The sequence below is a fragment of the Rhinatrema bivittatum genome, chromosome 5, assembly GCF_901001135.1.
Source record: "Rhinatrema bivittatum chromosome 5, aRhiBiv1.1, whole genome shotgun sequence".
In the NCBI taxonomy this organism is placed as follows: Eukaryota; Metazoa; Chordata; class Amphibia; order Gymnophiona; family Rhinatrematidae; genus Rhinatrema; species Rhinatrema bivittatum.
In genome coordinates, this window is record NC_042619.1 from 118443843 (window position 1) to 118464502 (window position 20660).

Below are 20660 nucleotides of genomic sequence, written 5' to 3' on the forward strand. Positions count from 1 at the left end.
TATTTGACATCATTTGAAGTGAGGAAAGTCTTATAAAGATGAGATTTCTACAATGTTCTCTTGCCCTAGCTTGATGGACTCTGTAACAGGGTTGGCAACAATAATGAGGGAATTTTCTCCTTCACCCACCGAATTAAATCATAAATTTTCCTCATGTTATTGGCTGTCATGCACCCAGGTATAAAGCCCACTTGATCAGTATGTATTAAAGTTCCAATCACATTATTTAAATGAACTGCTAAAACGTTAGCTACATTTTTTAGATTAATATTGAGAAATGAAATCTGTCTGTATGAGCTACATTGCATAGGATTGTTACCACTTTGGCAATGACTGTAATACCTGCCATAAAAGAACCCATTGGCAAAGAGCCTCCCTCTCGCTAATGGTTAAACATTTTAGTCAGTGGACTCACCAAACTCGAAGAGAACTATTTATAGAAGTGGACTGTAAAACCGTCCAGGCCTGAAGCCTTGCCTGGTTTCAATGCTTGAATCACCTGCAGCACCTCTACAGTTGATATTTCTCGGTTAGATATGCAGCAATTGCCTGATTCTTAATTGTTTTATCCAGACTTTATAGGTCCTTGTAGAATAAAGGACCAATGTATCTAGTGATTCATACTTTTTATGAGTTGGTCTGAAGGGATATTAGATCTCTGGCTACACAACGTTTACCAAGTAGGCACAATCTCATCCAAGATGAACATTCAGACTGCTGGATTTACAAAATGACAACTCTAAAGAGGTGAACGCAGCTGACAACGGCGGTGCAATTATTATGGATGCTTAGACATACAAACAATAAGTGTTATGGCAATTATCTGACACAAGTTTTTATTGCCCATTTGTTGAAGATACTACAGCGAAGTTAAAAAAGAGAATTGGTGCGGTTTTGGATCAGGCCTTGGAGAATTCATGGATAACAGCAAAGGAGCATCGTTTTTTAAAGTAGATAAACCTAAGGTTCCTGTGATGTATATATATTGCCTAATATACACAAAATACTCAAAAATCGACCAAGACGACCAATAGTATCTGCTAGAAGTTCTTTATTAGAGCCTCTGTCCATGTTTGTGTTTACATCTGGCAGTGCCTTTATTACCATCATACACTAGAGATTCAATGAACAATAATATATTACAAAATATACCAGTTCATTTGAGACCTTAAGTTTGGCAACAATAGATGTCATTTCTCTATACAAAGTGGGATATATTTTAAAACGTGTGTGTGCATCCATGAGTATGTGGTTTCCGGAGCGCGCACATGGACGCGTCTATTTTATAACATACGTGCGCATGTTTTAAAATCTTCTCCACCCGAAAGAACAGCTCCCAGCAAAACAAAGCCTGCAGCTCAGAAATTTGACATGCAGAGCATACAGCCACCAGGAACACTGTCTTCAAGGTCAAAAACCACAAGGACAGGCTACCCAGCGTCTCCACCTGCTGGGAGGGGAGCATAACCCACTGGTCCTGAGTCCATCTGTCTACACGCTAGGAAACTTTCTTTATATTAGACTAGAACTGCAGTAAAAATGTTAGATTTGGATTTGATTTGATAAGTTTGGGTTTACTGAAAAGGGGGCATATGATGACTAAGAATACTACCATTACTGCTACTATTTATTATTTGTTCAGCACTATCAGTGCATTTAACACTGTTGAAGACAGACCATAAGTATAACAGGTCTACTCAGCCTAGAACCTGATTATAAAGCAGAGGGGGAGCATTCAAACAATGAAATTGCTTGATAAGCTGACATATGCCCATCTTTTCTCCCCATACTATTATTCTGTATGCAATGGAGCGCCAAGCGTGGGAAGTGGTATAGATCTTCGCTATAGCAAATTTGTTTTAAACTTTAGGACTATAAATCATTTATAAACGAGAAATATGTAGATAGTGTATAATAAGTTAATACTTCTTGTGGAAGGTGGCTTTGTTTGTATTAGATTGTTGTCTTTTGTGAGTTTGACTTGATAGACCCACCCATCTCATCGTGTGCTATAAAACAAGAAGCCAGTTTTGAATGAAAAAGATTTTATTTTGGTTTTGTTTTTGAAAGAGGGTGGGTAGGGAGTCTGTTAGGCCTTCTACATCCAAAGCTTTTAACTGGGGTTGAAGCCTGAATATGTTTGGGTCTGCAGTATCTTCAGAAGGGGATGTAATAGTGGCTGAAGCTACAGCTGTATTTGGAGCTTACTCCCTTTCTTTTACTAGAAAGACATTTTTCTTATCAATATTACTGGGAAAAAGCTGTGCAGTGCCATGTGGAAAGGCCCTGGTTCAATCCCCGAGGCGGGTCTTTCACTCTCCAGGTCAAATGGGGCTGGGGATGCTGCAGAAGCAGCATATGAGGCCTGCACCACTGCGGGTGAAGGACTGCTTAATGCTGACCCTTAGTGCCCAGATTCATGGCCCATGATTGTAGGGTTCTGGAAGGACCCTCGTCAAGGATTGTTGCTGCAATGACCAGATTCAGTGTCTGTGGAAGGGTGTGGGGGTGGGGGAAGAGATATATAAAATAGGGGGAAAAAATCCTTGGGTAGTTTGAAATGAAGGCCCGAGGTGCCAGATCCCAGCCCTGGTTCTGATTGAACTGTATAAAGTATAAAGAAGCAGGAGGAAACCACCAGGTCCAAACGAGAAAAACAAAACAAAACAAACAAACCCCAAAGCCTTTGTCTCTTATCTTTATATTTGAATTGTGTAAGCACTTGTATGACTGATATCACGCATCCAGACAATAATGTTCCCTTACAAGTCTTGCAGGAAAATTCAGGATTCCATTCGTGGCACCAGAATCAAATTATGCAGCAACTCCCTTTTCATTTTCTTCCATCTCTTACTTCCTTCAGAAGACTACAAAACACGCTGAACTGGTTATTTGTCAGAACCTGTTCTCCTGCTTTGTGCTGTATGTTAGAGTTCATGATGCAATCGGGTATAGTCACTGGATGCTAGTTTCATCCAGCATGTAAGGTCCAGGACCCCAAGAATGAGAGCGTCTTCCCATACTGTTCCTTCCTTTCTCTCTGAAGTGTTGTGTTTTAGCAAAGGACCATGGAAAGATGGACTTTGTCTTAAAGGGTGATACAAAATGGCTAAAACTTGTGTCATGGAGGCTGGCTAATAGTAAACAGCAAGTACTGTAAACTTTTCCTATGCATAATAATAAAATCCTGATTCTGAACATCATGGTGCAATGTTTTTCTACTGATTTTTTTGTTTTTGTTTAGTGCATGTTCTAGATTTTTGCTTTATATTTAGCATTGTTTTTAACTTTGCAACATAAAACATTATGGAGATAATTTTCAAAGGAGTTATACATGTAAATGTAACACACTATCGTAGTAATTTTCAAAAGCCATTTATGCATACAAAGTGCCCTTGCATGTGTATAATATGGATAATTCAATGGCATATATTGTAGCAATTTTCAAAAGTCTACTTAACGGGGGTAATTTTCAAAGGAGTTACGCGCATAAATGTAACTACTATTGTAGCAATTTTCAAAAGCAATTTTCAAAACCCAGATTTACGCATGTAAATGCTTTTTAAAATCAGACCCTTCATGTGTAAAGTGCATTTACATGTGTAAAACCCCTTTTTAAGTGTATAATTGCTTTTGAAAATCAGACCTTAAATGTTTTTCAGTGACTTTTTTGGGGCTAATGTGTATTGTGGTGATTGAAAAACCCAATCTCTTAAAAGGTTTAACTTTATTTAAAAACTCTGCTGTAGTTTCTTATATCTTATCAACAGAAGAATATTCACATTTATCTGCAAATGGTGTATTTTATGATAGACTGTATGCTTTAGAAGGCATCCAGTCTCCCAAAAATAAAAAAAAGCAATTTAGGTGACTGCTAAATGAAACTATGTAGTATAACAAGGTACTTAAATTTCTAGCTGGTGCCAGAATTCACTGACATACACTGGAGTTTTAATATGTAAGCAGAGATATGAAATATGATGTATTTACATTGAGTCAGGTATCTTTTTCTTAGGAAGCTTTTTTTTTAATAAGCAAAAATATTCAAAACTTCTGTGCAAACAGAATGACTGAATCTAGTGTCCAAAAACTACAAACAAAACCGTTAGCAAGTACTTCAGGGAAGATGCACTGCTTAGGTCTTGGTGCAGGGAGGGGTGGGGCTAGCCACACACTGTGATAAAGCTATAAAAAAGGTTTGAAAAGATCCAGCCTGGATCATTTGCCAAGTTTTTCCCTGCAGCTCACTGGAAAGTTAGAAGGATGGCCAGACCAACACCTTTGCTTGCATCCATTAATCATCAGCTCGTTGCGCTCACAACTCTCAAGGTCCTGCTACGAGAGAAGGGATTTGAGGTTCCCAGCACCTGCTCGCTGGTTCAGGGCCTTACAGAGGACTCGCCGGATGTTCTGTTCCAGCTCGGAGTTAGGGTCAGATCTGATGGGACACAGAATAGAAGCAGGTCTGACTTAACTCAGAATGAGGATAGGACACCTGCTGAGATTCCGGCTGGTGACAGTAGGTGCAACACGGGGTGCAGTAATGTCAGCTGCTGGCCTGGCACGGCACAGGGCAGATACGTGTACGAGCAAGGTTCCAGGAGAGTGGCAGGGATCTCAGAGATGCTGGAGCTGACTGGAGACTTCCCACTTGGAACACAGGAATTTTGCACAAGAATAGCCTTGGCTAACCCAGACAAATCCAGGACTACACATCTGGGCCCCGGTCAAGGGGGTCCAGGCTGTAAAGCCCGCACACTCGCAGAGAAAGCCTCAGACAATCGACTCACCAGGGTGGCAGAGTCAATATCGCAACTTTTGTCAGTGGAACAAAACTTACTCTACCCTCTCTCGCAGAATCAGCCTTTTAACGTTCATATAAAAGTAAGTATTATACAACCTGTCACATTTTAGGATATTTTTGGTTTTGGAAAATTAACTTTCTTTTCTTCTGGTAGTTGCAAAGTTTCCATAGTATTATACGATATCATTATTTACAGAATAGCAGTGTGTATCATGGGCTATGTATAGGACTTTCTCTAGTAAGGGCGCATTAAAATATGAAACATTTTTGTCCAGCTTAAATACATTTATTTCTTTACTTTGTTATTACATCTTTGATGTAGCTGAATCCAGGCTTTTCTTTTAGCTTGGGGGGAGGGGGCTGGGGAGAGTCCCTACATACACATCCTGATTATGATGGGCATCATATAAGAAATTTTAAATAAATAAATTCATATAGAAAATGTGAATTACATTTTGCACAGAAAGAGTTTTTAGTGATCAGACCAAAGCATTAATGCTCAAGAGTAAAAGCTGATTAAAACAGCATGTGAAAAAAAATGTTTGGAGATGATATTAAATTGTATTTAAGACTCAAAACTAGAACATTTTGCACAAATATTCACTTTATTATTTTATATCAGATGAAAACTAATGGTTGTGGATGTTCCATGATATACACTTAAATAAAATTCACACATTGCTACAAATTCAATAACATTTGCATACTTTCATAGTGAAATTATTTGAAAATGTATTATATTTATTGATATAGAATATCTGATTTTATCTTGTATATATCTCTAAGGTTGCATGTATCATATATCTAAGTTGATTTTTAATTGCTCTTTGGTCATTGATTTAATCACGTGGGTGTTAGTACCCTTGTGCACTTCAGTTTATTGCTATGAACTTGAGTTACCCAAATGGCACTTGACCATGGCTCATGTTTTGTTGAATTGTCTAATTCATATTCCAGTAGGTTTCTGCTATAGTATAAGAAAGGAATTGGTTTTCAGATAAACACCAATAGTAAAGTGCTAGGAATTTAAGATTAAGCGGCGTACTCCCTACAAACACACGCTCTGCTATACCTCCAGTGAAAGGCTGCACTCACTCAGGCAATCAACTTTCAATTAAGATCCATTTAATTTGTATAACTCCTTTTTAGGAAGCATTTTAAAAACAAACATACCAAGTCTGTAGACAGAGCCTGAAGTCAGAGACCTACCCCAGGTGCATTTTGCTTATTTGTTTGGGAGTGGAGGGGGGCCTACTCTCAGAATAGCTTATTGTACCACTGCAAAGCTTCTAGGTGACGCGGGAGGGAGAATTTCGGCCAGTCAAGCTTTCGGTTTTTTTAACTTACATTCCCAGTGCATTGTGATATTTGTAATCTCTGCTTCTACCATTGAAGTCAACCCTGTAGGGACCATAATGTATTGGGTGGGGGTTGTCAGAAATCCAGGACTGAGTTAAAATCTGTGGGCCAGATTTTAAAACCTTCGCGCGCGGGGTACATTTGTGCGCATGTTATAAAATCCGGGGTCGGTGCGCGCAAGGGGGTGCACACTAGTGCACCTTGAGCGCGCCGAGCCCTAGGGGAGCCCCGATGTCTTTCCCGGTTCCCTCCTAGGCCACTCCGATTTCAGATCGGCCTAGGAGGGAACTTTCCTTCCACCCCCCACCTTCCCCTCCCTTCCCCTATCTAACCCGCCCCCCAGCCCTACCTAAATCCCCCCCACCTTTATTTTGTTATTTACGCCTGTATCTGGCAGGCGTAACTTGCGCGTGCTGGCCAGCTGCCGGCGTGCGACCCCCCCGGCACGGCCGCTGTGCCGGAGGCCTTGGTCCCGCCCCACCCCTTTCACAAAGCCCCGGGACATTCGCGCGTCCTGGGGCTTGCGCGCGTTGCCGGGCCTATGCAAAATAGGCTCTGCGCACGCAGGAGCATTTACGTGCGTAACCCTTTTAAAATCCGCCCCTATGCTTTTGCACCAGGTCACTAAGAGGCTCCTCAGCTGTGCAAAAGTATTAACCAGACAGCCCCCGTGGTTCTATCTCGCCCCTGCCCATCCAGGCCGGGCATCCCACATTACACACACACAAGAAAACATGAGTCATCACTGGGATGCAAATGGCCGCAGCCATTTATTAGATTACTCTAAAGGGTAGATTTTTAAAAAATACTGCGCGCCTCCATGTGTGCGCTACCCGGTGCACATACATGGATGCGCGTTTTTATAACATGTGCATGCCGGCACGCGCATGTTATAAAATCCAGGTCAGCGCGCACAGGGGGGCAGATTTGCCCAGTTTATGTGCAGTGATGAGATCGTGCCTCCTCCAGTTCCCACCCAGCCCGCTCCAATCAAGGAGCGGACTGGGAGGGAACTTTCCTATCCCCCTACCTTCCCTCCCTCCCTCTTCCTCTCTCTTCCCTGACCGCTTTCAAGGCCCTACCTTTTTTTATTTTCTTTATTTCCGAGCTTACGCCGGCAGGCTGCCGGCGCGTGAGCCCCCGGCACAGCAGCAAATGGCCACTGTACCAGCGGCCTTCAGCTCCGCCCCGCCCCACCCCCGGGCCGCCCCTTGATAGAGGCCCGGCTTTTGTGCGCGTAACAGGGGGTTACGCATGCGGCCAAGCCTCTTCTAAAATGCGCGCACTGCACGCAAGTCCCAGCCACACACATAACCCCCGTTTTCCCCACGCGCAGGGGATTTAAAATTTAGCTGCAATAAGGGAATCTAATTTAGGCGCCAAGACCTGCCGCCACTGCCATCAAAGTACAGCACATAGAGTAAAATATTCAATTTACATAGTAAAACTGTAATACATAATAAAACATAAAACCTCTCACTGACCCATCCCCTCACTTTCTTGACTAAGCGTCCTCTCGCTGATGGGGTTAAATAGTCCCCAATCCTCCACTTGAGCCTCAGTTACACAAATTAACCAGGTATAGAGAAAAAAAGCTTGACAAGTCGTCATTCTCCAGCTTCAAACAAAACCTTTGTCATAAAGGTTTTACTGAGGGCCCACCCCGTCATTTCCTGTCGCCACTGAAGGAGCATACTCCGTTACTTCTGGCGGACCTCTCATGGACAGGCCAGTCACTCGGGTGATGTTAACGAGCAAGGTGCAGGGCCAAGCTGACTCCTGGCTCCTGTTCTGGAGGTCTGCAAGTGGTCTGGAGGCCTTGACAAACCACGGCTGCTGACTCCTTCCTACCAGCATCCCCTCCCTAACTAGATTAAAGGGACACTATCAAATACATTTTAGTAAAAAGATATCTTCTTCTCTCCTAGATTGTTTATTGGTAGCCATTGAATTACTGCTGGCAATTTCAGCTAGTTCTCCTTATAATTGGTTTTTGTTTTTTTTTTTTTTACAAGAAACCTGCTTCAAAAAATAGTCATACTTCCCTGTAACCTAGACTAGCAGTTTTGTTTTCATTTGGTTTTCAATATACTACTGATATAACAAATAAAAAGGTGCATATATATTTTAAATGTTTATATCATTCAAAAAAGTACATAAATGTATGCAATGACCGTATATTTACATTAATGTAGACTGAAGATCATATGGAGTGGAGGAGTAGCCCAGTGGTTAGACTGTAAGGCCCCTGGGAAAGGGAAATACCTACTGCACTTGAATGTAACCCATCTTGAGCTGCCAATGAAAAGATGTGAGCTAAATCTAAAAAAAAATACATAAATATACTACAACTTGATGAGAAATTGGGATTCCCAAACCTGTCCTGGGGGTCCCCCAGCCGGCCTCCACTACACGCAAATTTATCTCATGCATTTTCATTGCAGAAGTCCTGAAAACCCGACTGACTTGGGATCCTCTAGGACAAGTTTGGGAACCTCTGATGCAAAATATCAGTTTAGTGAAAGACAGGGTAGAAAGAGGAGAGACAAGCCATAAACATTACTTTTCATCATCAAGCTTGTTAATATAAAACACAAATGTACAACTCCCAGAATATTTAGAGATGTGTGTTTAAAAAGCAGGACTAAATTTTGGGCAACTGACAGATTGGAGGTGGAAAGTATAATCTTCTCCACTTCCTCTTCTGTTGTCCCCATCACAGCTCATGGCCTCCCTGGTTTTTCCATATACAGGAACTCAGTTCTTTAAATCTGGCTAGATCATTCTTCTATGGATATAGTTTTCCAGCTTTTAGCATAATATAGTAAACTGTACAAGTATATGCACAACATAGAAAAAGAGAAAAGTGACAGCAGAAAAAAGACGATATAGGCTTCCTAGTCTTCCCATCCACACAACTGCACAGCTCAACAATCCCTACCACTCCCTCAGTTCTGTGCTCCCAACAATGCACTGCACAATTTTTGCCAACTCTGCTTTTAGAAGCCCATTTGCTAATGCTTTTTATTTTCAGGAACACATACTCTAGTTTTTTGGTAGTCTCTTCGCTAACTGGAAATACAGGTTTCCATAAAATGCTAGACATACATTCAGACACTTGCAGTTCTCAACCCAGTACTTGGCACCCCTACCTGTCAGGTTTTCAGGATATCAGTAACGAATGTGGATGACTTAGATTTGTATCCACTGCCTCCACTGTATACATGCCTATATTATACATATTCATTATGTATTCTAGAGTGACTAGCTCTAGCTCATAAAGAACTGGGGTACCACTCCTGTGATTTTCCAACTCCTGCTTCAAAGCATTCTGGGAATTTCTTAATATGGAAAACTCTCAAGAAGGAACTGAAAAAGCTATACTGGCTTGCTTGTTCCAAGAAGCCTAGAGTTGTTTGTAATGTTAGAACCAGGGGCGGAAAATATTTGAAAAACTTGGGCACCAGACAAAAGTTTTAGGAGCCAGGGTAAAAACTGTTTCCTTTTAACATTATTTTGCCTTTTATTCATTCTCCTTTTTATGAGATTTAGAAGACATTCTTTTGCTTTCTTAAAATATTTTTTGTCTATTTTCTGGAATTCTTGTTGATTTTTTTTCTTTTTCTCTGTTTGCCAGATTTCTTTGTGTTCATGGTTGCATTTTTTGGAGGGGGTTTACATTATGTTTTGCTTTCTAGTTTTCTTATTGTAATTTCTGGAATGTCTTTATTTTTATTTTTGTCTAATATTTGATTTTGTTGTTTGCTTTGTTTTTCTCATTCGCCTTCCATGCCTCCTTGCCTCTCTCCTGTGCAGGCAGGGAGCAGCTCCAGGCCACAGTGGTGGCAATTATCTTCAGTCCTAGGCCTATCAGCAGCTTTAGTTGGGCCTGGATCTGCCAAGGTGGCAGTGAATCTTCCTGAGCCAATCGCAGATTTTAAGTACCTGGGCAATCTGACACCTGGGAATTTTCACCCCTGTCTGGAATATTCAAATGTAATAATAATTTAGAATATTGAGTGGCTCTGGAATAATGAATTTTTCTTTTCCCAATAAATCTCCCTGGGTAAAAATCACTGAGAAGTCTATATTAAGAAGGTTTATATGAGTAAAATCAGCTTTTACCTGCATGAAGCTGGCCCTTTAAAAATATATCCCCTTGCCCTTTGTCTGAGTAATTTTTGTCCACACAAATTTTTTGTGCAAAATTACCTGAAGAAAAGGGAGTGGGACTGAAGACATGGCGAGGCTGGGATAAAACCAAATAACACCAGATTGGGTGCTATCCAGCTAAATTTATGCAGACAAGTTGGTTCACACAAATTGATGCCCCAACATTGTCTGCATAACTTTAACCAGATATTCAGCAGAACATCTATCCGGATATGTTCTGATGAATATCTGGATAACTTTATTTGAATAACTTACCTGCTTGGCGGGGTTTTTGAGTATGGACTTCTAAGTACCTCTCTCTGCTGCTGAGATCCTTCCTTTGCACAAATAACTGACTGACAACTATTCTTCAAGGGGAAATCCTGGGCTCAGAATTCGAGCTGACTGATTAGTTAGGGAAGTTGCTTTCATGCAGCTGGACAAAGGCTATTTTTCAGACCCAAGGAGATTTGGAGATAGCTCATCTTGGAGAGGGTATTTTTCTCTTTCTGGGAGCATCTATTTTGTAGCAGCAAAAAGCCCTTCTCACTATGGAAGACAGGATGCTTTGTAAAACTATTGAACACTCTGCTGGTCCCAAATGGATGCTCCCAGTAAAGAGTTTTCTTAAAGATAAAGTTTATGGATTTTTTTTTTTCATTTTTATGGGGGTAGGGTTAATGGTTTTTTTTGGTTCAGAAACTGAACCAAACCAATAAAAGCATTAAATGAACCAAAAACCAAATCCCCTCCAAAATGAAAAAAAATGAACCAAACCACAAATTTTTGGCCTGCACATCCCTAACAACTTTTTGGTAAGTTGCTAAATTAGTAGGGATTATTTCATCAGTGACCTGCTGCATTATCTTGACTTCAAAAAACCCTAGAGATCAATTGCAATTTAGGTTAAACAGGATATTTAGACTTTCAAAATTTTTAATTTAGCTGAATCTCTAATCAACAGTTCCAAAATACAGATATTGCAGTTTCAGTTTCTGCTTGCATTTGCATGTCAGGGCCCTCAATTTCCATATATGCATGAAAGTTTTTTGGGGGTTATCTTTCTCAAACCATGGTCTATTAGAATCTTATATATGTCTGCACTCTGGAAATTGCTGCGTATTTTATTATTGTTTTGTAGAATATTCCCCAGACAATTGCAAGTAGCCATTTTTATATATAAAGTTAATAACCTGTAATAAAAGATGATGAATTTTTTATGATCATAAAGGACATTTTAAAAGCTGATCTGGTAAGTGGGGAAACAGTTTCTCTTATTGTAGATGAATTAATTGCTCTGAAACTTATGGATCCAAAACCATTGAAGAGAATTCATGCTTTTAATGAGCCTAGTGCATTCTATTTGTTTGCTTTTACTAGTGAGAACTCGTGATATGTAAGAGCTAGATTTTCAAAGCACTTTTTTTTAACATAGAACCCTGTTTTGTGCACAGAAATCGTGCTTTGAATATCATCTTAAGGGTTCTGTAGGTGAAGGTTTGTGCAAAATCTGATTTCACATGCAATTTTACCTGCAGTTGAACTAGACCTTCTAGGGGGATGGGGGGGGGGGTTGGAGTTGGACTGGGGAAAGGATTTTTGCCATTTTCGAAAGTAAGACGGTAACTTTAAAACAAGCGTGCGGGTGCCCTTATGCTGGAATTTAGAATCATTAATGCAGTTGCGAGCGTATAATTTAAAATACATCTACCAAACATAATTTTAAGCAGTTACTTTCGCGTATCTTTCTTAGGACTTTGTCATCTTTAATGCGAACAGGTAAACCAAACATGCTCGCCTGAAAGACATTCTCAGTTTTTCCAGTCTATCTCGAGGTCATCCAGAGCCCTCTGGTTCTTCAGCCTGCACTCCGCCCACTTGACCCAGACCCTTCACCCCATCATGTGAGGCCTAAAACGGGATTTCTGCAGACTTACACCTCATCAAGAGCAGCGATAAATATACGCGGCCAACAAGCTGTTGCACGCTGCGGCTGCTAGTTTTAAAATATGGATTTATGCACGTAACTGCTGGCCACACAGCAGAACGCTCATGCCCCGCCCTTTCTCCCTTTTTTTTTTGCTTGAGCACACTCATATATGTATGCATAATTAGCAGCTTTAAAAATTTGCGGCACTGACACACAGCCCAGATTCTCGCCCATATGGGCCTTTTAGCGCAAACAACATTTTAAAAATTTGCCCCATAGTGCATAAATCTGAACACACAAAGTTACACCTGCTACAGCGGTGTAACTTCGTGCATATATGTCCATGCAGGTATCTGGTGAAACTATGAATTTTCAAAGTGGACTTATACGCATAAGTTCGCTTTGAAAATTCAGATTAGAGACTTTGAATAAAAAGGGCCCACAAACTTTAGTCTACATGGTCTGTTATAAAATCACCCTCCTTATGTACATAAAATACAAAGGTCATTAGATATCATGAGTTTGTCCTTTGGTTTAAAAAGACCTAACACATACCTAGGGCACAGAATGAGGAAAAGTCATTTTTGAGTGAGGTCATTACAGCATAATATTATAGAGATTCAACTATAGTGAATACCATATATATATTATATATATATATTCAGTATTAATTCGTACACAAACACTAAATGTGATGTAGCCTGACAACAGGTCACATATGAGGCTTCAGAACAGGTATGCTTTTTAACCTCTCTATAATAGTCCCTGAGATGTATAGTTAAAATGGTGACTAAACGTGAATTGCCATGTTGGATATATGCTTTTTCTAATGCTTTGTGCCCAGTCCAATCAACGAGCCATTGTACATTCAGAATCACCTAGACAGACTACAAGTTTTATCAGGAAGAGTCCATTCTTACCTATTGTGTGTGACAATTACTTGTGCTAATCATTTTCTAAAAATCTCAGTATTCATCTCTCTCTTGATCTTTTATAGCATAGCATACATGATCAACATTATACAAGCAAATGTAAATATTGATAGAGCTGGAAAAATCAGTGAATAGAAGAAAAACAAATGAAAAATAACAGATCATGACTATTTATTTATTTATTTAAACTATTAATTAGTGGCGTATTATTTTCATAAATACTCCCAGTGTTAGGTGGTAATTATTCATAAAGCTGCTTTAGATTAAGAGCTAGTAATAGAATAAGTAACAACACCCAGTGGGCTGTGGTAGTGTTTTATTTTAAGCATTGAAGATGACTGTGTTACTTATGAGTGGCGTTGTCGTGAATGAGTGTTAATCATTCCCTTATGACAATTCAGCAAAAGATTTATCACACTCCACCCCATAAGGTATTTTGTTTACATTATCTCAGAAAATCTCTTGCACTGGATGTGTTAAAACACATGGAAATTCTATGACACACGTATTAATATAAGACTGCCGATATTCCCTTAACAGAAATGCTTGTATTGCTTTCATTTCTCATGTATTAATGGCTTGTTCTGTTGCTTTGCTTTTGTTATAATATCTTACTTTTTAATTTGCTAGGGCTCATTTTACAGCTTGGCTTGCATTATCAGTAGAGATGTGGGAATCTTTAAAAACAAGGTATTGCAGAAAAACCGTAGATTCCCTGCAAAATCTGAACATGATTGCTTTTTAAATTAAATCTGTAAATCAGAATGCATTTCAAACTTGCTAGTTTATTTATTTATTTAAAAAACCATATTATCCGCATTCAACATAACATCTATAAACATTTCAAAAGAGTAACATAGCGCACAGGCATTCTCTTAAACACTGCCTCCTAACTGTGATGGTTAGGAGTGAGTTTGAGCAGATTTTTCAGATTTTTGTGCCTATCCTTTGGAAATTTGCTTCAGATCCACAGAAAATCCTGAATGAATTTCTCCAGATTTTGCAGATCTGCTTTGGCACCCCACTGGGAACCCCCCCACTGGTACATCACCAACTGACACTTTTGGGTGGGTGCAGAAGCATCATTTAATGACATGTCAGGGGGAGATCCCAGGCCCCACTAACAAAAAGAAAAATGGCCCCTGTCTGGGTTTCCACTCTCTGCCAGCAGGACAATGGCTTGCTGAGAAGAAGAGTGAGTGGAGGACCAGAGGGAGAGGAAAGGGAAGGAGTTGTGGATGAGGTGAGAGGGGAAAGAAAGGGAAAGGGTTAGAGGGGATGGAAGGAAAAGGGAAGAGGATGTGAGTGAGTAAGTGAGAAGGAGAAGGAATTGTGGGTGAATGAGGGAAGGGAGGGGAAAGGAAGGTGGATCAGGCACACTACTACCAGCTGTGCAATTGGGTGGCCATGCTCCACCTGTGGAGGAAGAACCATGGGGCACTGCAGGAGCACAGTCACTGACTGGAAGGCAAGGCCACACCATGAAAAGAAGACTTGGCTGGACCATGCAAGTAGGGAAGGGGAGGGGAGAGGTTGGGATGAGAGAGTAGAGGGAGAAATGAGAAGGGAAGGAAGGAGGAAAGAAAGGGGTAAGTGAGGCAGATGGAGAGGAAGGGAGTAAATAAAAGGTGGCGTGAGAGGGCAAATGAAAAAGAGGGAATGGAGGAAGGAGAAGAGTGGGGAATGGGGAGGAAAAGGAGGGAGGGAGGAAGGTTTGGGGTCTCACACCCAGAAGGTAGAGGCAGCAGTGGTAGGAAGAGACCCAGATGGGGCCACTGCAGCTGAAGAAAGGAAGGAAAGAGAGAGTCTCAGCAGCTGAACAAATAAAGGTGAATGAGAGAATGTGATGGAGTTGCTGGTGGACCCCATCCACCCGGTGGTGGAAGAAAGGAAAGCTTGAGAGAGGATTTGGCATGAGTGCGAGTGTGTTTGTGCGAGAGCATGTGTTCGAATAAGAGAGAGAGGGAATGTGTGAGAGCATGTATGACAGGGTGGGAGCATGTGCGTGTGTATGTGTTAGAGAGTGTTTGAATATGAGTTTATGCATCCTCATACCATCTCTCACAAATCCACAAAAATCTTGGGGTGAACGGAAACCAAAGGTTCCCAAGTATGGAGAATGGGGAATATTTTGTATCTTTATTAATTTTAAGTATTGGGTGATGTTTTTGTCGCTGCTGTTTTGAAATATTTTATTGGTGTTTGGGAATTAAAAAATATTTTGTTAAAATTTGTAATTATTTGATGTTCTATATGTCACCTGTTTTAAAATATTTTTTTATTAGTATGTTTTTTCTGTTATTGATGGTTTATATTTATTTATTTTATTTGATGTTTTATGAGGAATAGTAATATTTCAGTTTTTCCATCACTGCACTGCATACAGAGTCCTATTTAAGAACATAATGTTGTGATTCCTCCTGTGGCCGGAGCCATGGGAGGCCTCTTACATCTGCCTGTTCCTCCGGCTTGCTCACCGCGGCCCGGAGGCCGTCATCCTCCCGCAGGCTTGGGGCCTGTTCTTCAGCAGCAAGGGCCGCCCGCCGTGCTCCGTTGTGGCAGGAAGCCACTGGCGTCCTCTTTGCGACTCGGCTGCTGCCCACGCTGCCACTCATCAGGCCTGGAAGCCTGCTCCTCAGCGGCAGGGACGCCGCTTTGCTCTGCCTCTCACTTCGGGGCCTGCACGGCCTAGCTCCGGCTCCTCCCTGCTTCAGCGTCTGCAGGGATGCTGACCAAGGTCCTGCAAACTTCCTCTCACTGCTCCTCCTAAGGGGCTGGCCCGAGGTTCTCTTCCATTCTTATGGGGCCAGCCAGGTGTGGCTCCCTGGAGACTCCTCCCTGGGCGTTGGCCTTCCAGCCCTACAAAAGGGCTCCGAGTTCACTTCATCGTTGCCTTGGCAAGGAGCTGGTCTGAGGTAGTAGTCCTCCCTAGGATACCTCTGCTTCTTGGACTCTATGTCTTGTCTTCATTCCAAGTGTTCCTGATGTCTTTCCAAGTGGTCCTGATGTCTTCGTTCCAAGTATTCCTGAAGTCTCCGTTCCTTGGCTGCTCTTCCTTTTGTTGATCCCGGCTTTTAACCTTCCTCCACTGAGTCCTGCCTCAGTGCTCCGGCCAGAGTTCCGTCTCTGGATTCCTGGCTCCGAGTCCCGTCTCTGAGCTTTCTCCTTAAACTGTGTCCGTGATGGGTTTGTGGCATTGTGGACTCTTAGTCGCTGTAGAGATGACTCCTCCCACGGGGAGGGGGCCCCATGGGGAACCACAGTGATAAGCTAGACTCAGAGAGCAGACACTGGAGATGAAAAACTTTATTGTACTGCTGTAGATAGATGGTAAAAATGTAGGAAGGTATGGCACTGAAGTCCAGCAAGGTGCCAATACGTTCAGAAATCCTCAGATGTAGAAGTCTCACCCATATGTACAATGTTGGTAGTGTTTTGCAGAACGGGATAAGCCGAACCTGGTGGGTGGTATGGAGAGCTGGATCATAAAGGTACTCACTGAAGAGTAGGGCTGGAATCCTCCTGGTTGATGGTGAAGGTGAACCCGAGGTCCATGATGCAGGATATACTGAGCTGGATAGGCCCTCGAGGAGCGAGTACCTGGAAGCGCAGAATCCTGAAAAAGAAGAAAGACCCCCAAGGAGCGGTTGTCAGTTAGTAGAAACCCCAAAGGGTAGTGGGAAGAGAGAGGCCCCCGAGGAGGGGGTGCCCAGAGCTTCTTCAGGAGCGAGATACCCCGGAGGGTAGCGAGGAGTCTAAGCGTGCAGCTTAGAAGCGGTCAGAGTAGCTAAACCGAAGTCATTGCTAACTCGTTCGTTGGAAGTGGAGTGGAGGCTTAAATACCTGGAGGTATTGACGTCATGCGGTGGGGACACCTATAGAAACAAAGAAATGACGGCAGAAGAAGACCAAACGGCCCATCCAGTCTGCCCAGCAAGCTTCGCACATTTTTTTCTTCTCATACTTATCTGTTACTCTTGGCTCTTAGTAACCCTTTGGTTCTATTTCCCTTCCACCCCCACCATTAATGCAAAGAGCAGTGTTGGAGCTGCGTCTAAGTGAAATATCTAGCTTAGGGGTAGTAACCGCCGCAATAAGCAAGCTACACCCATGCTTATTTGTTTACTCAGACTATGTGATTCAGTCCTTGTTGGTTGTTGTCTGTATATAGATCCACTTTTCTTCATTCCCCCAGTCGTTGAAGCAGAGAGCTATGCTGGATATGCACGTAGTATCAGACTTTCTCCCCTGCGGTTGAAGCAGAGAGCTATGCTGGATATACACAAAGTATCAGACTTTCTTCCCTGCCGTTGAAGCAGAGAGCTATGCTGGATATGCATAGCATAGTGCAGGAGACTGGTGAATAGAGTGGACTGCAATAGAGTGGACACGCTGGAAGGAGTGGAGAGAATGAGACAGGATCTAAGGAAGAGCAGGCCATGGAAAGGAGCATGGCGGATGGGGACACCTATGCTGAGCTGGAGACGCCGAGTGTTTCGGCACTCGGCACTGGAAGCAGCCATCTTACCCATGGAGGAGGAGAAAGGCAAAAAAAAGAGGTGAGGCAGAGCGGTCGCAGCCATCTGCAACCGATGGATGCAACAGTCCGTGTCTCAGAAGCTCCTTGCAGTTGCCTCTGTCTCCTTGATGATCAAGTTCCAAGTCCTTGTCTTCGTTCCAGTGTCTCCATGTCCTGATATCTTCATGTCCTGAAGTTCTTCGTCCAGAGGTTCCCTGTGGCTCTTTCATCCCATCCTAGCATGGTCTGCGACCAGCCCAGCTGGATTGAGTAGAGCGCGCTGTGGTCCAGTGGTCCGCGACCACCACCGCTGGATGTGTAGGGCGCTGGTGGGTTTCCTCCTTCACAGGGCCGAAGTTCCTCTTCTTGTCCTCTCCTGGTAGTACTCTCGGACTGATCTCACGGTACTGACCTTTGCTTCTCCATTGACCACATCTCCTAGTAGTACCCCTGGACTGATCTCACAATACTGACCATTGCTTCTCCATTGACCATGGCTCCTGGTAGTATCCCTGGACTGATTTCGCGGTACTGACCAATGCTTCTCCTTTGACCATGCCTCTGGTAGTACCCCTAGACTGATCTCACGGTACTGACCACAGCTTCTCCATTGACCTTGTCTCCTGGCTGCCTCCACTCCCAGATGAGGGATGTCTGTCCGCAAGGGTGCACTTATCTTGTCCTGCATTGGGGAGCGCCCCCTAGCACTCCCTTCCATCGGAATGCAACACATAAGAAAATGCAAACAAAAACTAAACTGTTGCAGTTTCCAGTTTAGTTTTTGTTTGCATGTTCTATTTATATTTTATGGTGCTTTATTATTATTTGATGAGGGTTATCTGCGTTCTGCATGGGTGATCAAGGTGAGGTATTCAGCTAGTTTGTAGTTTCTATGTAGTGATCTATAGCATCCTGACTTGTTTGTTTCTTAATATTAGGTGTATTGGTGTTTTAAGGTCTGATGTAATATTTGCAGTGTTGACTTTTCATAGATAGTGTTGTTACTATTTGAATGCTGGCAGTTAGTGCTGTCTTGGTGTGGGAGGTTTACTCTATTATAATTGTAGTTCAGTTTACTCATAGTTTTCTGAGGGTCAAGCCCACACCTAACACTTGTTAAAATAGGCATAGTACCATATGGGTTCCAAGTGTCTTTTTTTACATGGTTTTGTGTTTGGCATGATAGCAGGGCATATACATATAATATAAATGTTGTAAGTGATGCTTTTATCTCTTACGATTGTGCTTTGAATGTCCTTTTTCATGTGAACTCTGTTATTAATGCATAATTTTTAATTGTGTGTGGGAAGGGCTGGGGGAGGGGGAAGAAAGCTGTAAGTTTTGCCTAGGGTGCCTAATTCCCTTGCACCAACCCTGAGAGAGTGCACCACACACAGACCCTCACCATTCACCCATCTCCTACTTTCCCATGACAGATTCTGGGGAAGGGTGGGAGGCAGGTGGGAGGGTTCCTGTAAGAGTGACAGGGTTGCCAGCTTCTTAGGAATGTCACCATTGTCACTCTCTGCTGGGAACACTCACTCTGGGAACACTCACTCTGCCTCTCCCCTTCCACAGTATTTCAAAATTGCCCAAAATGCTAGACTCCAAGGGGTCCCCATCCCCCTTTGCCCTCTGACCGATTCGACCTGTGCCATGTCTCGAGGCGGGGGAGGGGGGAGGATGGCAGTGGGCATCATCTCATCCCTCGCCTCAAGCAGCACATTTTCTTGAGCTACCCCCAGTCTTGATAGACTGGGCAAACAGGTTGACTAATTGATAAAACTGGTAATTTCCTTCATACATGCATGTTGCAAAATTTGATGATTTACATGCATAAAAACCAACGAAAATACGCAAGTTAAATTTCCTAACATAAATGATTAAAAGTAGGAGCACAAATATGCACATATAGCAAACTTATGTCACTTATCCCAATAAATTTTGACTTCTTCGGATAAATGGTGGCTTTGCAACTACGTAGCCAGATAAGTCTCAAGAACCGCTACTTATCCAACTAAGTAACGGGCCGATACAGTAAAGTCTGCGGGAGAGCGGGCGAACGACCACTCTCCCGGCACTAGCGCGTCCCTAACGCCTCCTTTTTGACAGGAGCGGCGGCTGTCAGCGGGTTTGACAGCCGACGCTCAATTTTGCCGGCGTCGGTTCTCGAGCCCGCTGACAGCCACAGGCTCGGAAACCGGACGCTGGCAAAATTGAGCGTCCGGTTTTCGGCTCGACAGCCGCGTGCCGAATTCAAATTTTTTATTTTTTATTTTTTTACTTTTTTTACTCTTCGGGACCTCCGACTTAATATCGCTATGATATTAAGTCGGAGGGTGCACAGAAAAGCAGTTTTTACTACTTTTCTGTGCACTTTCCAGGTGCCGGAAGAAATTAGCGCCGAACTTTGGGTCGGCGCTAATTTCTGAAAGTAAAATGTGCGGCTTGGCTGCACATTTTACTTTCTGTATCCCGCGCACATACCTAATTGGGCCATCAACATGCATTTGCATGTTGAGGGCCCTATTAGGTGCTGCGGGTTTGACGCTCGTTTTCCTCCCCTTACTGAATAAGGGGTAAGGGAAAACGCGCGTCCAATAGCAGGCTAACAGTGCGCTCCAACGTAAGATAGCCAGATAAGTGTTAAAATGCTACTTATCTGGCTATATTGAAAATATATGCTGTGTATTTTTTAGATACGTGAATATATTGTTGGGTAGATTTAAGCATATTTGATAGAGTGTGCACACGATATAAAATACATGTGCATGCGCACACACATATAGCCGTGTGTATGGGTGTGCACACACTGTTTTTAAGTTATCCTCCCTGTTAAACAACAGTGGTTCTAGGACTTATCCCTAAGGCACTCTACTATTCATCTTTCTCTCTACTGCGAAAACTGACCATCTAACCCTGCTCTTTGTTTCCTATCTTTTAACCAGTTACTAACCTATAATA

The 20660-nt window shown here is 42.5% G+C and overlaps 1 protein-coding gene and 1 long non-coding RNA gene across 2 annotated transcripts in view; one reads left to right on the forward strand and one right to left on the reverse strand.

Annotated features, from left to right (window-relative positions):
• The window catches only part of LOC115092178, a 53386-nt gene that overhangs the window by 15512 nt on the left and 17214 nt on the right, over positions 1–20660 (reverse strand). The gene's annotated exons all lie outside the window — the stretch shown is intronic.
• The window catches only part of DLEU7 (deleted in lymphocytic leukemia 7), a 28092-nt gene continuing 11667 nt past the window's right edge, over positions 4236–20660 (forward strand). The window contains exon 1 of the mRNA XM_029602818.1: positions 4236–4884. Coding sequence (XP_029458678.1) covers positions 4264–4884 — 621 coding nt within the window. The 5' untranslated portion in view covers positions 4236–4263. The remainder of the gene's footprint in view (positions 4885–20660) is intronic.